Genomic DNA, 18,788 nt, shown 5'->3' with positions numbered 1-18,788 from the left:
AAAAAAAAAAAGAAATGAGGACCTCAGGGACTATTAAATGTTATTTGAAAACATTTTATTTCTTAAAAACATCAGTAGAGATTTTAGACATCATTTCCAAAGCTCCCTGGGAAACTTTATACTTATGTGTTCTTCCTTTTGCTTTATAGATCACGCTAATGGATGCCAATTATGTCATGGATGAAACTTTGGGGACCGCAACATTTCCTATATCTTCCATGAAAGTGGGAGAGAAGAAAGAAGTTCCTTTTACTTTCAACCAAGTATGTAATGCAGCAGAATTATTTTCAATCTAATGTTAGATAAAAATCTATTTTAGAAAGCTGGGTTAATGCTTTTAAAATTGTATTTACTTATTTATTTATAGAATATTTAGTTGTTTTTTTTTTTTTAAAGAAAATTTTGTTTTCCCTTTTAGTTCCTGCCCTAAACTTTTCTTATATTGATACTTATAAACTTTGGTTGAGGTGTTACGCTGAATGCTCCTGAGGCATTTTATGGTTTGGATATGGAAAGCCCCACAAAGCCTCATATGTCTAGTGCATCAGTGTCCTGAAGTGGGAATTTGGGGCAAGTGTTTGGATCATGAGCGCTCTGACCTCCTCAATGGATTAATCCACTGTGGGATTCATTGTTGAATGGATTATTAGGAGGTGGTAGAGGCTCCAGGAGGTAGGACTTGTTTGGAGAGAGTGGGCCCTTGAGGGTTTGTTCTTGGAGACTCTATCTTGTCCAGGTCCTTTCCTCTCTCTCTGCTTCCTGGCTGCCATGACGTGAGAAACTTTCCTCCGCCATGTCCCTCTGCCATGATGTTCTGCCTCTTAGGCCCAAAGCAATGGAACTGGCAGACCAGGAATTAAAACCTGTTTCCTCCTTTAAGTTGTTTTCTCAGATGTTGTGTCACAGCATTGAAAACCTAACCTAGGCATTAATCTCTTTGGTTATTCAAACAATAACATTAAGATTAAGCAATATTTTGAACTACATTGACAGGTCTGTATAAATCATTTGGGATGATAAAGGGAGGTGCAAAATTTGAGAGGAATAACAGAGTGTCAGAGAGGAGAGAGAGAGAGAGAGAGAAGAAGAAGGAGAGAATGAGAACAAGCAGCAAACTCAAAGAAAAATGTTGGAAAATCCAAACAAAGGCCAAAGCAGTGAAGCATCAAAAAGAATGGTGTTCAAATTATTGTGATCTTTCTATGTTTGTTGGATTTCTAAAATTTTGATAGTTACTTAAGAACAGTAACGTCTTAGGGTAATTATTTATACAGAAAATACTCACTGGAGTTTGAATTCTGTCAGAAACTAACTTGGGAGTTGATGGTGAGAAATGACACGGTGGGTAGACCAGCATGTGAAGGCTGGTGAACGTGTCGTGGTCTTCTTGTTGGAAGAGACCCTGGGTTTGGTCATCCTTAGACTGGGCTGCAGGTCTTCCATTCCACCAAACCTGTCTGTCCTTCCCTCTCACCTCCTCCACGTTGTTCCTGTTACCATCTGTGATGGCCTTTTCCCACTTCCTTGTCCATAATAATTATCTATGGTGTTCACTGGGACTTAACTTTTCATATTCCTGCTGTAAATTATGGCTCTATAGGTCAGGAAACCTGAAACACTGCTTGCACACGCCTAGAGTTAATCAGCGGATAACGTTTATGGAATACATGTGAAACCCAGAGGGCGTCTTTCTAGCCCTGTACCTGGTCACCTGGGTACCTTGAGGACACTCTGCTCTACCTTTCTGTACCTCCAGGGAGCATGTCTTCCATGCAGTGCCAGGAGGTACACTCCTCACCACATTCCTGCCGTCACTTTTTAACGCTACTGCGTTGATTCATTTTATAAACACTTATAATGAAGACCTACCAGGTACCTGCATTGTGTTTGTGCAAGGAGTGTGAAGAATGATGTATAGGAAGTTCCTCCCTTGGTGGTCTTCAGCTGGGGTGGAGGTGAAAGTAAGGGTTGGAATGAGAAGTCCAAAGAAAGGAAGCGCACACATGTGATAAGAAGAACGCACCATGCAGTGAAGTGAATATCACTGAGGTATGTGTAGGGTGTAGTGAGAAGACAGGAAAAGAAAGATTGTGTGCTGTGGGGAGCCTGGGCGGCTGCATGTTAGTGGGTGATTTTGAACAGGTTGAACAGGGAACCTGGAGGATAACACCTTGACATTTAAAGTCAGGCTATTTATGTTTAAATCACTTCTGTCACTCATTCTGGGAAATTAGTTGACTCCTGTGTACCTCTCTTACTCATCTGTAAAATGGAGATGATATCTTATAGGGGAATCATTAATAAATTTAACTTATTTAATAATCAATACTAACATTTAACTTATTTAATAATCATAAATAATTATTATAGTAATATAATAATCATTAATAACATTTATCATTCTATGATTATTAAATAAGTTAAATATTATTATTAAATAAGTTATATAATTATCAACAATTATTGTATTACTATAATTATTTATTATCATTAAATTTGTTAAATTTATTTATATCTAATATATACATGTAATGATGTAGGAATATTAAATATGAATGTAATTAAAATTTGATAAAATATATTAATGTGAAACAACTATATACTTTTAGCTACATATTAATTATGTAGTTCATTATATATTAAATGTGTAATGATAATTCATTACCATATATAAATCCTGTATTTGCCACAAGCTTACATACATAGAGAGCTCAGAATAGTGCCTGGTGCAGTACATATTAAGTACTACATAAATGCTATACCTTGGTATAAATGTTATACCTGGAGAAAAGAATAGGGTATCGGCAGGCTGAGAAGTAGTCACGAGCATTCTAGTCAGAAGAAATTGCAAAAACGTGGAGTCCTGAAAGAGGCGAGCAGGATGAGGCGGGGCAAGTTCAAGGGCTTGGCAGGTTTGGTGGTGAGCGCAGGGGAAAGAGCCTACAGGTGGTCACAGGCTGAGATCTGCAGGCCTCACCTATTGCACGTTGCTAGGGAAGGTTCTCAGAAAACGTTTGTTGTGGATTTTGTAAGCAAGGTAGCCTTTCCAAAGAAACTTTTTACTTTCCTGCACTTCAGTCCACGGTACAAAAACTGATTTCAGAGAAGATATTCCGGAAAAAAAATGTAGTTCCTCTTCTTCTGTCATTTCCTTTGGTTAAGTATTTATAAGCCTCAGGCTTTACATAAGACTTTCCACATTCCTGCATTTAAAGTAGCTTACATAATTATTTTCTTTAGTGTGCCTGAGAAAATAGTTGGCCAGACATCTTTCCTTCATTACTTTGTGCTCAAGGGTCCTTTCAAATTGGTTTCTGAACGGCAGTCCTTCGAGTTGTGAGCCATGGTGGCCCTGGGAGAATGGTAAATTGGGGCATGGGATCTGAGTGGAGGGCCCTGGGTCTTCCCTCTGTCATGTGGGGCTGCCCTGTGCAGCCTCCCAGCTCTGTTCTAGGTGGGCCGCACAGAGGCGGCAGGAGAACAGGTGGCGAGAGTCCATGGGAGAACAGACACAGGACTTGGTGGTGCTCCCGGCAATCTGGTAGAGAAAAAAGAACACTGGGCTTTGGGGGCATAGAACAAATGCTTCAAGCCAAGACAATATTGAAAGTTAATACTAAGTCAACAGGGGGATCTCTCTAGCCAGGAGGCAGCTGGAGAATCAACAAGAGCCTCCAAATGGAGATGGCTGATTCCCAGGGGCCTGCTCTACACATTTGCAGTTGAAACTGGAAATCTGGAGATTTGGATTCTTACTTTGGCTTTGTTCATAATCTCCCTCCAGATGTTTGAATTGGCATTTGTTTTCTCTGAGTCTTATTTTCATCTTCTTTTAAAATGAAGTTTTAGGTTAAATTATTTCTAAGCTTCTTTGACATTTATGAAATTGTATGGTCCAGAAAAATTACCTTATTTTCATTTGACTATCTTCACCAAAAAGCTTGTAATTTTTCCCATTTTACAGATATGAAAGCTAAATAATAATGCAAGAATAGAAATCTTTCATTCGCATAGCATTATATAACTTCAAAATACTGACCTGTAAACAGCTTGTATTATTTATTATTATGAGAAGAATGTGAACCTTTATTGTACTGCTAAAACTTTGCTAAATATTATGAAAGCTGCAAAACCTTTCATTTTCAAGAAACGAATAATTTGTTTGGAAAATAGATATTTATCTGTAAACTGATAATGCAGTAAGCAGTTCCACAATGCATTTATTCATTACTTAAGAAGTTTTTTTTTTTTTTTATTAAACATGCGTTCCAGGCAATATTCTAGGTGAAGAGCAAACAGCAGAGGACATACTAGATAGCATCCTAGTTCCAGAGAGCATGCATTCTAATTAGGAAAGGGAGAGAGGCAGTGATGAGCCAAAGAATCACAGGACATCAGCTGGTAAAAAATACTATGAAGAAAATACAATAGAGAGATGTAATGGAGAACAGTTGTTCAGCAACTGAAGTTTGTACAGTCAGAGAAATCCTCTCTAAAGTGCTGAGTTTTTCCCCAAGTTTTATTATGTAGTTTTTCAAACATAAAAAGTTGAAGTATTTCCACAATGAACAACCATATACCTGTCACCTACATCCTGCAATTAACATTTTACTCTATTTGCTCGCACCTATTTCTCTGTCTAGTCACTTATCAATCCATCTTGTATTTTGGATGCATTGAAAAGCAAGTTGTAGAAATAGTAACTTCACTCCCAGATATTTAGCATATCATTACATAGTGTTCAGAGCTTATGCATGGTACTTTGAAGTGCCAAATGAATAGCATGGGCAATGTGTGCAGTGAGAATTATGAGCCTCCAATAATTGGCAGATACTCCATAGGCACTGACCATTCAACAGTGAACAGGTAAGAATCCATGTTGTCGTGGAACTAATATTCTACCAGTGAAACAGATGAAAAGCAACCTCAGTAAGGACAAGATGCTTCTGCTAGATTGTGATAGTGACAAATGCTAAATAAACCAAGGGAAGAAAATGAGGGAGGCTGCAAATGTGTGTGAAGGGTCTCACATAAGCAGTTTCAAAAATGTGACTGACCAAGGCACGTCTGAGGCTGCTAGGGCAGAACAGCCAGGTAGAAAGGCCCTTGCTGAGTTTGAGAATATTCACCAAAGGTTCATGTGTTGGAAGTTTGGTGTCATGGTGTTGCGAGGTGGCAGAGCCTCTAAGAAGTGGGGCCTCATGGGAGGTCCTTAGGCCATTGGGGGCGTTACTTTGGAAGGGATTGATGTTGGTCTTGCAGAGTGAGTTGGTTGTTCTGGGGAGAGCAGAGCAAGGAACAAAACTGGCCCTTCCTCACTGCGTGGTCTCCTGTCTTATGTGAATTTTCCCTCTTATGTGCAACATTGTGATGCCATCTGCCATAAGGACCTCACCAAAGGCTTAGTTGATGTGGCTGCTGGATTTGGGGTTTTCAGCTTCCAAAACTGTATGCTAAATAAACAAACCCATTTTTAAAAATAAAGTCCCCAGCTTCAGGTATTTTGTTACAGCAATGGAAAACTGACTAATACAACTTTCAAGCCCAGGTTACCATTTATGCTGATTAACAGCAAGGAGGGGAGTAGGGATGGAGTATAAAGTAGGAGAAGTTGTGAGACTGACAGGAGATAAGACTAGAGAGGTACAGGCAGGAGTGGAGGTGCAGGTCATTGTGACTTACAGTGGACATCAAAGGTTTAATCTTATTCTTGAAGAAAGGCCGTGATCGGGTTGAGTCACTGGAGGGGAGGGAAGCAGTTCCCGTCAGAACAGCCTGATGGAAGTCATGGATCAGAATGGACAGAGCATGCTCAGGAAACAGTGTCTAGACGAGTGTGATGGAGCAGAGTGTCAATGCATGAAGGAAGAATACTAAGATCAGACCACAGCAGCGCTTAAATGCAAGATATCAGAATCTGGATGTTATCTTAAGTGATAGCAGTGAGTCATGGAAGGTGGGTTGATAAGGTAATGGGGAGCTTTGATCAAACAGGGTTTGGCTTTTTCGTCAGAAGCATTAGCAAGCCGAAAGTGAGTTGGTAGAGATGCAGAGAATGTGGATATTGAGACCAAAAAGGGAAATGCAGCTTCGTGGTGGCAGCCGCTGTGGAAAGTAACCAGCACGTGGATGCAGAGTGACTGGGGGAAGGACAGCAGAGCCGAAGCTTAACTGTGTCAGTTCAGAGTCGAATAAAAAGATGGCTCAGTGGTGAGAGTCGACTGAGGTTGGACAGAGGAATTCACAGTGGACGCAGCTCTTCCTTGGACGGATTTATCATCCAACTTCATTTTAGGATTCTCTTGGGAGAGAAAGTCAACCTCAGTGTGGGGTGGACAGTTTTTGTTTTCCAGCTGGCATTTACACATCTCAGCTAGGCTGGATGTGTGGCACTCAGAGTTTTGAGAGCTGGGTGGTTGTCATCTGAGAGCAACTGTGCAGCCTGCTGAGTTCCAGGCTCAGAGTTAGAGGACTGCTGCCTGGGTTGGAATCATGATTTGCCCCCAATGAGCTGTGTGACATGAGACATGATATTTTCCTTCTCTTTGCCACGAATCCTCAGCTGTGAAACAGGGTTCCCTATGGTACCACTTTGTACAGTGGTGGTAAAATAGGTTATACATTGAAAGTACTGAAAGGTGTTTGGCCAGCAATCACTGAATAAATATTAGGTATTGTAACTGACCAGACTTAATTAAACCTGTTTCACATGCATTGGGAAAATGATTTTACTGAATATTAAATTTACTCATTTGTTCGAACTTACTGACCAAAGTGAGTATGTTATTTAAATGTTGGCAGAACCTATACATTTAGTGGTCATTCGTTTGATTAGAATACTCTAATCCTGCATTCCTGAGCTTGTCACACTAATGAGTCACACTAGCCTATTTTCAAATGGAAAGATGGAGAATCTTTAGAATTTAACGTGTTTTTCCTACACAAAGTAGCCTACTTCAAAAGAACCACGGAAATGCTAAGGTTTTGAAGTCAGGCAGAAAGATTATGATTCTTAATTTCTCTGGATGAAATAAGTTTGTTTTGGCCAGTACTTTGAGCCTCGAGGTTTACACTGTGTTTTAATTTGCCATCTTTATTTAGAAGTTAGTATTATTGTTCAAAAATAGCCATGTTTCATGGATTCTGTGGCGTTTGTCTAGTTTTGTCTGATGGCTTTCTTTGTTGCTTAGTCATGATCGTGACTCGAAAAGGAATGAGTTCATTCTGAAGAAGTGATGGCGGAGAGGCTTAAAAACATGGGGGTTTTGATGACGAGTTCAGAATGCTAGGTTAGTGTCAGAATGTTGTCACTGGGATGCTGTGTGATGTGTGAAGACAAAGCCTACAATTTAGGAAAGTTAAGGAGACAAAGTAAAGTCGGGGAGGGATAAAAGGACTATAGGTGGTCCCCAAATTTACAATGGTCTGGTTTAGGGTTTTCTGACCTTGCTTGAGTGAGGAAGCAATGCACATTCAGTAGAAATCATACTTTGAAATTCAAATTTTGGTCTTTTCTTAGGCTGGTGATAGGCAGATGATACTTTCTTATGCTGCCAGGCAGCTGGGTTACCCCAGTGTCCACTCAGCCACATGGTCACCGGGAGAAAGGATGTGTACTCTCCAGCACACTGTTTTGCTACACTGTGGTGTTGTGACACGTGAGGTGTATTAATATATTTTGACTTATGCTAATATTTTGGCTTATGGATTTATGACCATATAACCCCACCTTAAGTCCAGGGTATAACTCTATGAGAAATTTGGGAGATCTTTGGCTAAGATGTGAAGGCCATCAGATATTCAGTGTGGGTCAAACAATTTGCAGCTTGATGAGACATTGCATTTTATTTGCAGTTAGTAAGTGAGGCATTTTTTAATGTATATATACACTTCTGCAGTTGGAACTCTTACATTATGGAGTATTTTAGAATACTTTGGGATCCTTGGGGGTCCTTTGTTGGATTGTAGGTTCTATCAGTAAAAAGAATACATCGAGCTTATGTACCCAGCCTTAGGCACTTGAACAATTTTTTGGATGAAATGATAAATGAATATCCTTATGTGAAGTGCTCAGAAAATCTGGGAAGTACTTAGATAAAAGTAATGAAGGGAAATAAAGAGAAAAGCCACAGAGCCTGAAGGATTCCCATTTGCAGAAAAAAAGGTAGTAGAAAGGTTTGGTAGTAGTGCTTTAGGAAATCTGGTTTATTGTATGAAAGCTAATAACTATGCAGCACTTCATAATTTCCACTGTTGTTCACAAAAGGAAAAGAAAATTAAACTGAGGAACCTGAGGTTATTATCAAATGTAAGGAGGAAACTCTGTGATAGAATGGAACATGGAAACAGAAGAAATAATTTATTTCTTTTTTGAATTTCTTATGACCACATTTGGGTTATGTTTTGGGCCATGATTATTCCCAAATTTTTGAATGACATGATTCCTGACTCCAAATACTAGTTTTGTTTTACAAAAGCATTATATATGTTTAAAATGATTTCATCACTGTCCATTTGATTTTAAACATGAAAAATTTGTACAGATGCAATCTAGCTTATATTGGCAGAGTTACAATTTCCACTCTGCCCTTGAATTGCCTTCTTGTCAGATTCACATTTTGTTTCTTCTTCATGGGATGGATTTACAGTGCGTGGAAAGACAATTCTTAGTAAAAATGACTCTTACTATTAAAATATCATTTTATTATCTAATAGGTCGGGTAATTACAGACTCAGCAGAAAATGTAACTCTCTTGAAAGATGTGATGACCAAATCAACAGGTTGATTAGTTGCCGTCTATTTCTAAACAAGCTAAGTAAATTGACTCAGAGGCAATGTTTATTTTATTTTACTGACAGAAAACATTTAAATATTGGAGTATATAAGAGAAAGCATGATATATTTGAACAACTCTTTACTAGTAGGATAGTTTATCAAATTAAAAATTATTTGATTGTGTCTCTCTTTTTAAAAATTCTTTTAAGATGCTTCTGGACCTTTATTTTATTCATTTATTTATATGTGGTGCTGAGAATTGAACCCAGTGCCTCACACTTGCCAGGCAAGCTCTCTACCACTGAGCCACAACCCCAGCCCATGTGTCTCTCTGTTTAGTAATAATTTTAAAGTACCTGTGCAAGGCACTATTTTTTTTGTTGTTGTTGTTTAGCTTCATTATCTCAAATCAACCCTGGAAACTTTGCAAGAAAATTAATGGGGTAGATAGTGTGAAAATTATTTTACAGTCTAAAATGGCTTTTTCTTTTATAGTGTCTTTCTTGCAGTTCCTCCAGCTCTCCCAACTGAACATCTCTCGTTGTAAACATCAAAATTGTTTTCCACTATGAAATGCACAGAGGAGTTTTCTTTTATTTTTTAATGAGAACATGTTTGGGTACAGCCTATGTCTTACATTTATGATTCCTGGAAGAGGTAGAGTTCTGATTTTTCTGTCTCCTTGTGAAATATTCTGGGGTTAGGGGAGCCTGGGAGACTTGGTCACCCTGCAGACAGCAGTGTGGAAGTCTGTAATACACAGCTGCTTTGTGCAGTGTGGAAAATAGTTTGTAGTATTGTTTAATACCTCACAGGAAGTACCTTTTTTGGTGACTTTTTTATCTGAATGACACATTCCAGGTAAAAGGTGTGGAGAGATTGTGATTGTTGGGATTCTGAGCATGTCTGAACAGAGTCCATCAAATGGAAGTGTTAGAAATTTCCTCCTGATTTTTGGCAGTCTGTTTGGGCAACGTGAGGAAGTGAGGATCCCAGTCTAAGGGACAAGAACCATGGCAACATATTCTTGAAATGTTCAAAATGACACAATAATCATGTCTTCTCTTTGCCTGTCTTTAAAGGGTCTTAGTCAAGAAATGTTGTTGATGAACATAGAAGGGACACTTTCATGAGGACCTAATATGACCATAAGTAGCATATGTGTTAGTCAGCTTTTCATTGCTGTGACATACTACCTGAGAAAATCAATTTAAAGGAGCAATGATTTAATTTTGACTCATGATTTCAGAGGTTTCAGCCAATGGTTGACTGGCTCTATTTCTCCTGTGTCTGATGAGGCAGTACATTATGGAGGAAAGTCTGATGAAGCAAAGCTGTTCACTTCATAGTGGCCAGGAAGCAAAGAGACAGAGAGAGAGAGAGAGAGAGAGAGAGAGAGAGAGAGAGAGAGAGAGAGAGAGAGAGAGAGATATGAAGGGGAAGGGGCCTAGGACAAGGTTCACCCTTCAACAACATGCCCTCAGTGACCTACTTTCTCCAACCAGGCCCATGACCTACAGTTTTCCCTGCCTCCCAGTAGCACTGTCAGCTGGGTATCAAGTCTTCTTGCTACACATAAGACTTTGGGGAATGTTCCAAATCCAAATCATAAGGACATGGTCAATGTTACTTTTATTTATGAAGTTCTCGGGACCAGTGGGCATTGGATACATTCAAACATTGAATATTTAAATATATGAATTGTTTAGGAACCTTTCTGGAAGCTGCCTGGAAATAAACTTTTTCATGAATCCTTTTTGTCAGGAGGTGACACATTGCAATAGGAATTCTGGCTTTGAAACTTTCCATTTGTTAAAAGTCTCAGTGTTGAGTTGTAATAGTGTTCATTTCATTTCCATTCTCCCCTGGTGGTTTTGCCCTCTGGAGATAAAAACAGTTAAGTCTTGTCTCATTATAAGGGCAGCTCTCAGGTATTTCTTTTAAAAACCTGGAATGTGTTATATGCATGTCTTGTTTTTCTTAGTGGATATCCGCCGTAACCTCATTCAATATTTAATGTTTTCCAAGCCCTCTTTGGGAAAGACTCTGGTTAAAATTTTGAAATGAGGAATCAGACATAACATGCTGGGAAGCAGTCTGAGTAGGAAGTCCATTTTTACATCACTACTAAGTGCAATTATTTTATAGACAGTCACTCTTTTGACTTACAGGGAACTATAATTCACCCAGGCATGTATAATTCTGTTTGTTCTAGGATTATTAATTATTTTATTAACTTTAATAGTAATATCTAAATCTACTTTGGTAAATAAAGGTTTATTAAATTTCATACAGAGAAACTGCTGTTGGGGTCAGACCATCCAATGATTTTACATATTTTATATATTTTACGGGAGATGAGACATATATACATATATATAAAATTGCCTGATGTGCTTCTCCTCAAACACACATGCACAGGAACTCAGTAAATATTTATTGATCATCTGTTGATTGCCAACTACTGTGCAATGAACTAGTAATAGAAAATTATTTAAGACAAGGCTTACAGTTTAGTGGGAGAGACAAATTTTACACAGATGATCTCAATACCTTTTGCTTATTTATAAAACTCAGTACTGAGAACCATCAGGGAACTTATTTTAACCTTTTGAAAAGATCCTTTTGTTTTTTTCCTTCTACCCCTTGAAACCTGAAAGATAACAAATTTAATAATTTGTAACATTTTATAATGGTTCTAGAAACATCCCCTTCACTTTTCAAGAGGCTTATTCTGTTCTATCTGAAGTTACTGAACAAATTGGTCTGTGTTCTTAAAGTAGCTGATATCATAAGAGTAATTCATGATTTAAAAAATGTACAGTGGATTTCAAAGCATTTTGTCAGCTGGTTTTCCTGGCAATTTAAAGTGACCTTATTTGGTAGGATGACAGGGGTGTCATTGAGGTCTTTGCCACACAACAGATTTACAGTCTCTGGAAAGGAACTCTTTTGTACCTACCTTGCTCTGTGGGTCTTAGTTGCTCTCCATTAAGCAAAAAGTGCCTCATTGACAGGATGCACTTCTGATGTGTTTGGTTGGTTCAGACGGTATTAAAAAAATAAAAACCTGAGTACCCCCAATTTTCTTAAGAAGGTTCTTGGCTGGCCCTGGCCTTGCCACCCACGGTGGGTGAGTGTTCCAGTTCCAGCTAACTGCATCCCCATGTGGTTTTTGTCACAAAAATCTCATGTGTGAACTTTCACTCAGGCTTTCTTTAGTTTATTGGCCATTGTGGCCTTTGACTTGGTGGCTTGAGGCAGCTCCTGAGTCACAGGCACAATATCTTAGTATATCTTATTGTTATGTCTCAAGCGTTTCTTATGTTTTGGGACTAGCAAGTGTAGAATTCAGTCATATTTTCGTGAGAGAAGAGAACAACCAGTCAGAGGCAATTCTTATGCTGTTAAAATGACTTATTAAGTAGACTTAGAAAAAACAGCAAAAATTATTTATTGAAATGCATCTATAGTTTAGGGTCTTCACGGAACTGTGTTACTTTTTTCTTAATTTTTTTTTCCTTAGATAAAAGATAATCTGACACTCAATATTTAGCCATTTTATGACAGAATCTGATTACTATGTCTTTTAGGTGACTGAAATGATTCTGGAAATGTCTCTTGAAGTTTGGTAAGTTAATTTAATTAGAAGGAAAATATTGCGAATGATCCACTGACTTTTTTGTTGTTCATGAGTATACTTTTTATATATGAAATAATTAATTTTGATAATTTTGAATATATAGGTATATTAATCTACCGTTCCTTAGCTATCTTTTATTAACTAAAATGATTAAAAACACAATTCTAACATAGCTTGCTTAATTTTCCAGCAGTTTGGTGGTTAACTAATAATTTTGAAATAAGTGCTTTTTGCATGGGCCTCTCTAGTAATACATCTATTCCCTTAGAAATGAATGTGGTTTTTTGAGTCTAATTTCCATTATTGATTCAGATAGTTATTCAGAAACATGAAATTGAACATAAACAGGAAATTATAATAATTTTTTAAAGAAGAAAAAATGAAAATAGAAAATGACTTTATTCCTAGTGTTCAGCAAAACTATGAATGATGAATTTCCATGAAGTATGTTGCCTTTTTAAAGTGGCCTCCAAATATGAACCTTGAAAGGGCATTTATTTATTTCCCAAAGATAAGGCTGAGGGAGCCAGGTCTGCCCTGACGTAGTTGATCTCCCATCTAAGGCTGAGCTCAGTGGATCCCACCTCCCCCAAGTTCTCTGCATATCTGCACTTCCCCCGTGGAGGCTGATTCTAGTTGGGTTATATGTTTTAAATGACACTGCACAAATTTGTACAGCATTCTTTTATCTTGTAATTTGCCCAATGTGATGATAGATTTATGTGGTTGAGGCATCTCTGTTTTTTATGTTGACCCCTGGAACATGTGGATCTGATTTAGTAAATGATAAATTTCCACAGCCTTTCAACATATGTGAACATATATCAAAAGACAGTACAAGTTATTCTGTACCGTTATTTTGTATTCAGTTGATTCTAGCCTAACAGTGATATATATCTGACATGAGATCAGAAATATTTTCATGATATAACTAGGAAGTAATGCTACTTGTTCCAATGGGGTGATTAGGACCACTTTGTGTAAAAGAAATGGTCTTTAACAAGAACACAGTTGTTAAATAGGTGTAGAAAAACTCAACTGAATAATGTACATTCACCTAGAACTAACTTGTTATTTCTTCATAAGGAACTTCAATCAGACCATTTTTATATGTTAATTTAGATTTTGACTCTAGAATAGAATTTTTTTTTTCAAGGAAAGATTCAATTATAAGAAAAAATGTTCCACATAATGCCTCCCATTAAATACAACATAAAATCCAGAAAGACAATTGATTGGAAAGTCAAACTATAAGATTACTCAACATTTAAAAATTATTCCTCCAGATATTTTTTACTGATATCCCTGGAAAATCTATGTTCATTACACTGTTCATACTTTTTTTATAATCATGATTATTTCTGAAAAATACAATATTACAGCTTAATGTTTTAAGAACTTGGGTTCCAAAAGAGCAGTCCTGTATTTAAATCTACTACTCGCTAATTATGTTAATGGTTGAAAGTTTTCTAATCACTTTTTTACTGGGTGGTAAAATAAGAGAAGAATACATGTTTACAGTGCTGCTGTTTGTAAAAATTTTCAAAAAATTGGAAATGAGTTTAATGTTGATGGATAAATTGTGGTATATTCATCTAATGAAAATACTCCTCAGTAGTAAAAGTATTTAAGTTATTTCTGTTTACTTAAATACAGATGATTCACAAAGATAAAATATTCAATGGAAAAAAATCATTTGCATTGATAAAATTTATAATAAAATTAAAAGTCTTCAAAAAGATCCTCTATTTTTAGGAATTTTGATATATATTGTGAAAGTGTAAGGACATACAGTGGAATGATAAAGACCAAATTTAAGGTAGTAATTTGCTGTAAGGAGCAGAAAGACAGTAAAATTGAGGAGAAGTCACAGGGACAACTGTACAAGTGAGATTTTTATTACTTAAGTGGGTTGAAGACACCTAATCTATCACAATAAATAACAAGAGAGAAAATCCAAGCCCAGGCTAGATTTGCAGTATATGAATTCACTACCTTGCTCTTTTGTACCCTTATGTGGTTTTCATAATAATCAAGTTTAATAACTATATAATCCAATGCTTCGAAGTGCTATAGTTTAATGACGATTTCTTTAATGTGATTAATGTGAATAAAATCTTTTCAAGATTTACAACTACTTTCTTTGAAGTAGAATCCAGAAACAGCTTTACTAAGATCAAGGGTGACGGATAATTTAGTTATTTCTGATGTTTGATGTCTCGTTGCCTTTCAAAATGTCTTGCACATTTATATTCCCAAAATAATATATGAGAAAAATTGTACTGCTTTACCTTTCCAAGAATTGGAAATAAGTATGAATTACTAGTTAATAACAGAATTGTTGAACTTGGCTAGTTCAATTGAATATTTGTTCTTGTATATTTTCATTATTGATTATACTTCCTGTTTGGTGAGCGAAGTGATTTGTCCTTCAGGAAGTAGTAATTAGTGTGCTTTTTGTAAAGATTATACATTATTAGCATAGAGAACACAGCCCAGAGGTTCTGTGGTCTCTTCTCTTATTTTATATTTTACTAGGAAAGTGCTTTTTATTGAAACAAAGTCTTTATTTTCCTAACGTATGACTTATCAGGGGCTATTTGCTTGTTTGTTTCTTCTAAACATCTTATATTCTCCCCTTTTTTCTGAAAGCATTCCTTGGAACATGTGCTTTTAGGTATCCATCATTTTGTCCTCTTGCTTTCGGTCCCTGAGGGAAGGAGGTGGCCACAGCAGTGTTGCTGCCCAGGTCTTGAGGGGCTGGATTGGGGTGGGACGAGGCTGTGGGACACTGACTTTGACGCCTCTCTTCTATATCACAGCTCATGCCCAGACCTGCGGTTCAGCATGGCTCTGTGTGATCAGGAGAAAACTTTCAGACAGCAGAGAAAAGAGAACATCAAGGAAAACATGAAGAAACTCCTGGGTCCCCAGAAGAGTGAAGGATTGAGTTCTACACGGGATGTGAGTTGGAAATTTTTGCAGTGTTATTATAATTATTTCAGAATAAAAATTATGGACCCTTTCTTCAAAAATTTCATCCAAATATAGCAATATTAAGATTGAGCCTTTTGCTGTCAACTTCTTCAGGTAAGGCATGTGGTTTGAAAATGAAAACTATTTGAGGGAGGTCAGCTGGAACACGGTTCAAGTTTGGTAATATTTATTTTTAACCTTAATTTTTGGAGCAGTGTTAGGCTTACAGAAAAACTGAGCAGAAAGTACAGGGGATTCCCATATACTTCCTGTCCCACGCATGCACAATCTCTCAGTTTTAGGCAGGGGTCTCTCAGTTTTAGTTAGACACACACACACACACACACATATGTGATTTCTGGCAGGAATTGAGTCATGTGGTTATGGAAGGTAAAAAGTCCCATGATCTGCTCTTTGCAAGTTGTAAAGCCAGGAAAGACAGAAGCACAATTCTGTCTGAGACAAAAACTAAGAAGTGAAATTTGGTCTGAGACCAAAGGCTGACAACCCTGAGGATCTGCTGGTATAACTACCAGTCCAAGACTGTAGGCCTGTAGGAGTACAGATGTCCAAAGGCAAGAGAAGACAGATGTCCCAGGTCAAGGAGAGAAAGAGAGCCTTTGCCCTTCTTCCACTGTTTTGTTCTTTTCTGGTTTGGATGATGTCCACCCATACTGGTGAGGGCAGACCTTCTTTCCTCAGTTAACTTACTCAATGCTAATATAGAAAACACCCATGTGACACAGCCAGAAATAATGTTTTACTATTTAGCTATCTGGGTATCCCCTATCCCAGTCAAGTTGACACATAGATTAACTATCATACTCTTGGACTATTAACACCCTACACCGAAGTGGTATGTTTGTTACAATCAATGAACTTACACTGACACATTATCACCGAGAGTCCATTGTTTACTTCAGGGTTTGTAATTGCTATTGTACATTCTATGGGTTTTGATGAATGTATAATGGTATGTGTTTACCATTATAGTATCATACAGGATAGTGTCAATGTCCTAAAAAATCTGTGCTCTATCAAAACATCCTTGCTTCTCACCTAATCCCTGGTAACCACTAATCTTTTTACTTTTTACAGAGTTTTGCCTTTTCTGAAATGTCATATACTTGCAATTATATAGTACATGGCCTTTTCAAAGTAGTTTCTTTAGCTAAATGGCATAATTTAAGGTTCCTACATGTCTTTTCATGGCTTGATAGCTCATTTTTTAACATGAAATAACATTTGTCTTTTTAGCATGAAATAACATTTCACAGTTAACATATTCATTAACATATTTTGAAAAACAGGCATATTTATGCATAGATAAGATGTTTATTTCATGAGTGGGAAAAAAATTAGTTCAGATATAAAAGGATTATTGAATTAGTTTTAATATAGACTAAAACTCAACTGTGAACTCGTCGTTAATGATATTATAATTAACAATGTAGTTAAATGTGATAGGGGAGGAAGAAAGGAAATGTTCCAGATTTTTCATATTTCAGAGTTGAAAGATACCATCCAAAATTGATCAAGTAGTTGAAAGTAATAACTTCCACATTTTAATGTTTTTCATAATTCTAATTATAGAGAGATGTTAGAATAAAGTATTTTGTGACCCAATATTGAAAGTATAAACCTTCCATTATACTTTCATGCTTTTCTTCCTTTAAATTCCAATAAGTAAAATGTGTCCAATAACATATTTATAATCTGTTTTTTTTTGGGGGGGGGTGTTTACCGGGGATTGAACTCAGGGGCTCTCGGTCACTGAACATATTCCCCAGCCTTATTTTGTATTTCATTTAGAGACAGAGTCTCACTGAGTTGCTTAGCATCTTGCTTTTGCTAAGGCTGGCTTTAAACTTGTGATCCTCTTCTGCCTCAGCCTCCCCAGCTGCTGGGATTATAGACATGCCCCACGGTGCCCCGTTTATAATCTAGTTTTTGACTATCCATTTTTCTCTTTACCTGTCTATATCTATGTAAAATACTATGTACCTCTCTCCCTTTTTCTCTATTGATCTGTCTTTCTAACTAAAATTTACAAAGATAAATCACTGTAATAAGACGCATCAAATGGTAGTGGTGAAGTTTCTTGTTAGTGGCATATCAGGTAATTTTTTTACTTATTTCTTTGAGATTTTCTGTTAATAGTATTTTAACTGAACATAATTTATTTTCCATAAAACAATATTTTAAGTAGATATATATGGACACACTCCCATAGGCACACACACCAAACAGGGTTTTCAACAGGGATTATTGCAAATTAAAAGCAAAATACAACTGGAAATGAGACATAAGTTCCGAGTAAGGGAGCCAGGTGAGCACCCATGTTCCACAGGTAACTGCAGATTTCCAGATGTGCTTTAGGTGACCACAGGGGTGGAACACCAATCTGTTAATGCTGATGTGGTTTTTGTTGGTATGAAAGTGGATGTAGGAGATAAAATGCTGCTTATGGGGACTTCCTTCTGGAAAGAGGGGAAGTGAAATCTCTATTGAAGTTTCTATTAAAAAGAAAAAGAGAATTTCCTCTGATCCTCCATCTTATTTGCTACCCTGACAGATCCCTGGTGAAACTCATGGTTGGTTACTGTGTCAGGTTAATTCGTACCTGAACAAACTTCCTTCTGTACACATTACTAAGAAATTTCTAGTAAATTACTACAAATTACTAAGAAACTTCTTGGGAAGTTTGTGTGTGTGTTTTTTCTTTTAAAAGAAAATCATAGATAATAACCCTTTCAGTAGCAATTCTTCTTTTTGTCTCCACATGATTTTTTTCAGGCTCTTTCCATTTCTTTTTTGTTTTGTTTTGTTTTGGTACCAGAGATTGAAGGCAGGGGCACTCAACTACTGAGCCACATCCCCAGCCCTAGTTCGTATTTTATTTAGGACAGGGTCTCACTGAGTTGCTTAGCACCTCACTTTTGCTGAGGCTGGCTTTGATCTCCAGATCCTCCTTTCTCAGCCTCCCGAGCTACTGGGATTACAGGCATACGCCACTGCGCCTGGCTCTTTTCATTGTCATTCCTTGTTATTCGCTGTGACACTGTGCTAGGTAGTGGAGAAGAGTGAAACCGAGATGCTTAACGTTCACTGTCACCTTCCTTAGTAAGTTTAAAGCCTAGTATGAGAGAAAGATATTTAAGCCAAAAAAAAAAAAAAAATTATGTTAAGTTAACAGAAATGGGAGTGGAGATAGAGATGACAGAAAGTCCTAGAATTGAAGCCTGTTGGCTGAACCTTGAGGAATAAGCTTGCTAGAATGAAAAAGGAGACGGATTCCCTTTTAACTCATGGTTATCAGTGTCACTCAGGACCCTACCTTGTGATCTCAGCTTCCCTCTCTGGTTGCTTTCCAGATTTTGCAGCTATTATACT

At 37.2% G+C, this 18,788-nt stretch overlaps 1 protein-coding gene across 5 annotated transcripts in view; it reads left to right on the top strand.

Annotated features, from left to right (window-relative positions):
- Positions 1-18,788, top strand: part of Pla2g4a (phospholipase A2 group IVA) — a 160,550-nt gene that overhangs the window by 91,882 nt on the left and 49,880 nt on the right. For 4 of the 5 annotated variants that reach the window (XM_047521190.1, XM_047521189.1, XM_047521188.1 and 1 more), the window contains 3 exons: positions 150-263; positions 12,370-12,407; positions 15,242-15,383. In XM_047521190.1, the coding sequence (XP_047377146.1) occupies positions 150-263; positions 12,370-12,407; positions 15,242-15,383 (294 nt within the window). Of the gene's footprint in view, positions 1-149; positions 264-3,249; positions 3,364-12,369; positions 12,408-15,241; positions 15,384-18,788 lie in introns of those variants that run through there. The other variant, XM_047521192.1, reaches the window with a different exon arrangement.

Source organism: Sciurus carolinensis, chromosome 12, assembly GCF_902686445.1.
Source record: "Sciurus carolinensis chromosome 12, mSciCar1.2, whole genome shotgun sequence".
Lineage (NCBI taxonomy): Eukaryota > Metazoa > Chordata > Mammalia > Rodentia > Sciuridae > Sciurus > Sciurus carolinensis.
The sequence above is the reverse complement of the archived record's forward strand: the minus strand, read 5'-3'. Positions and strand labels throughout refer to the sequence as shown.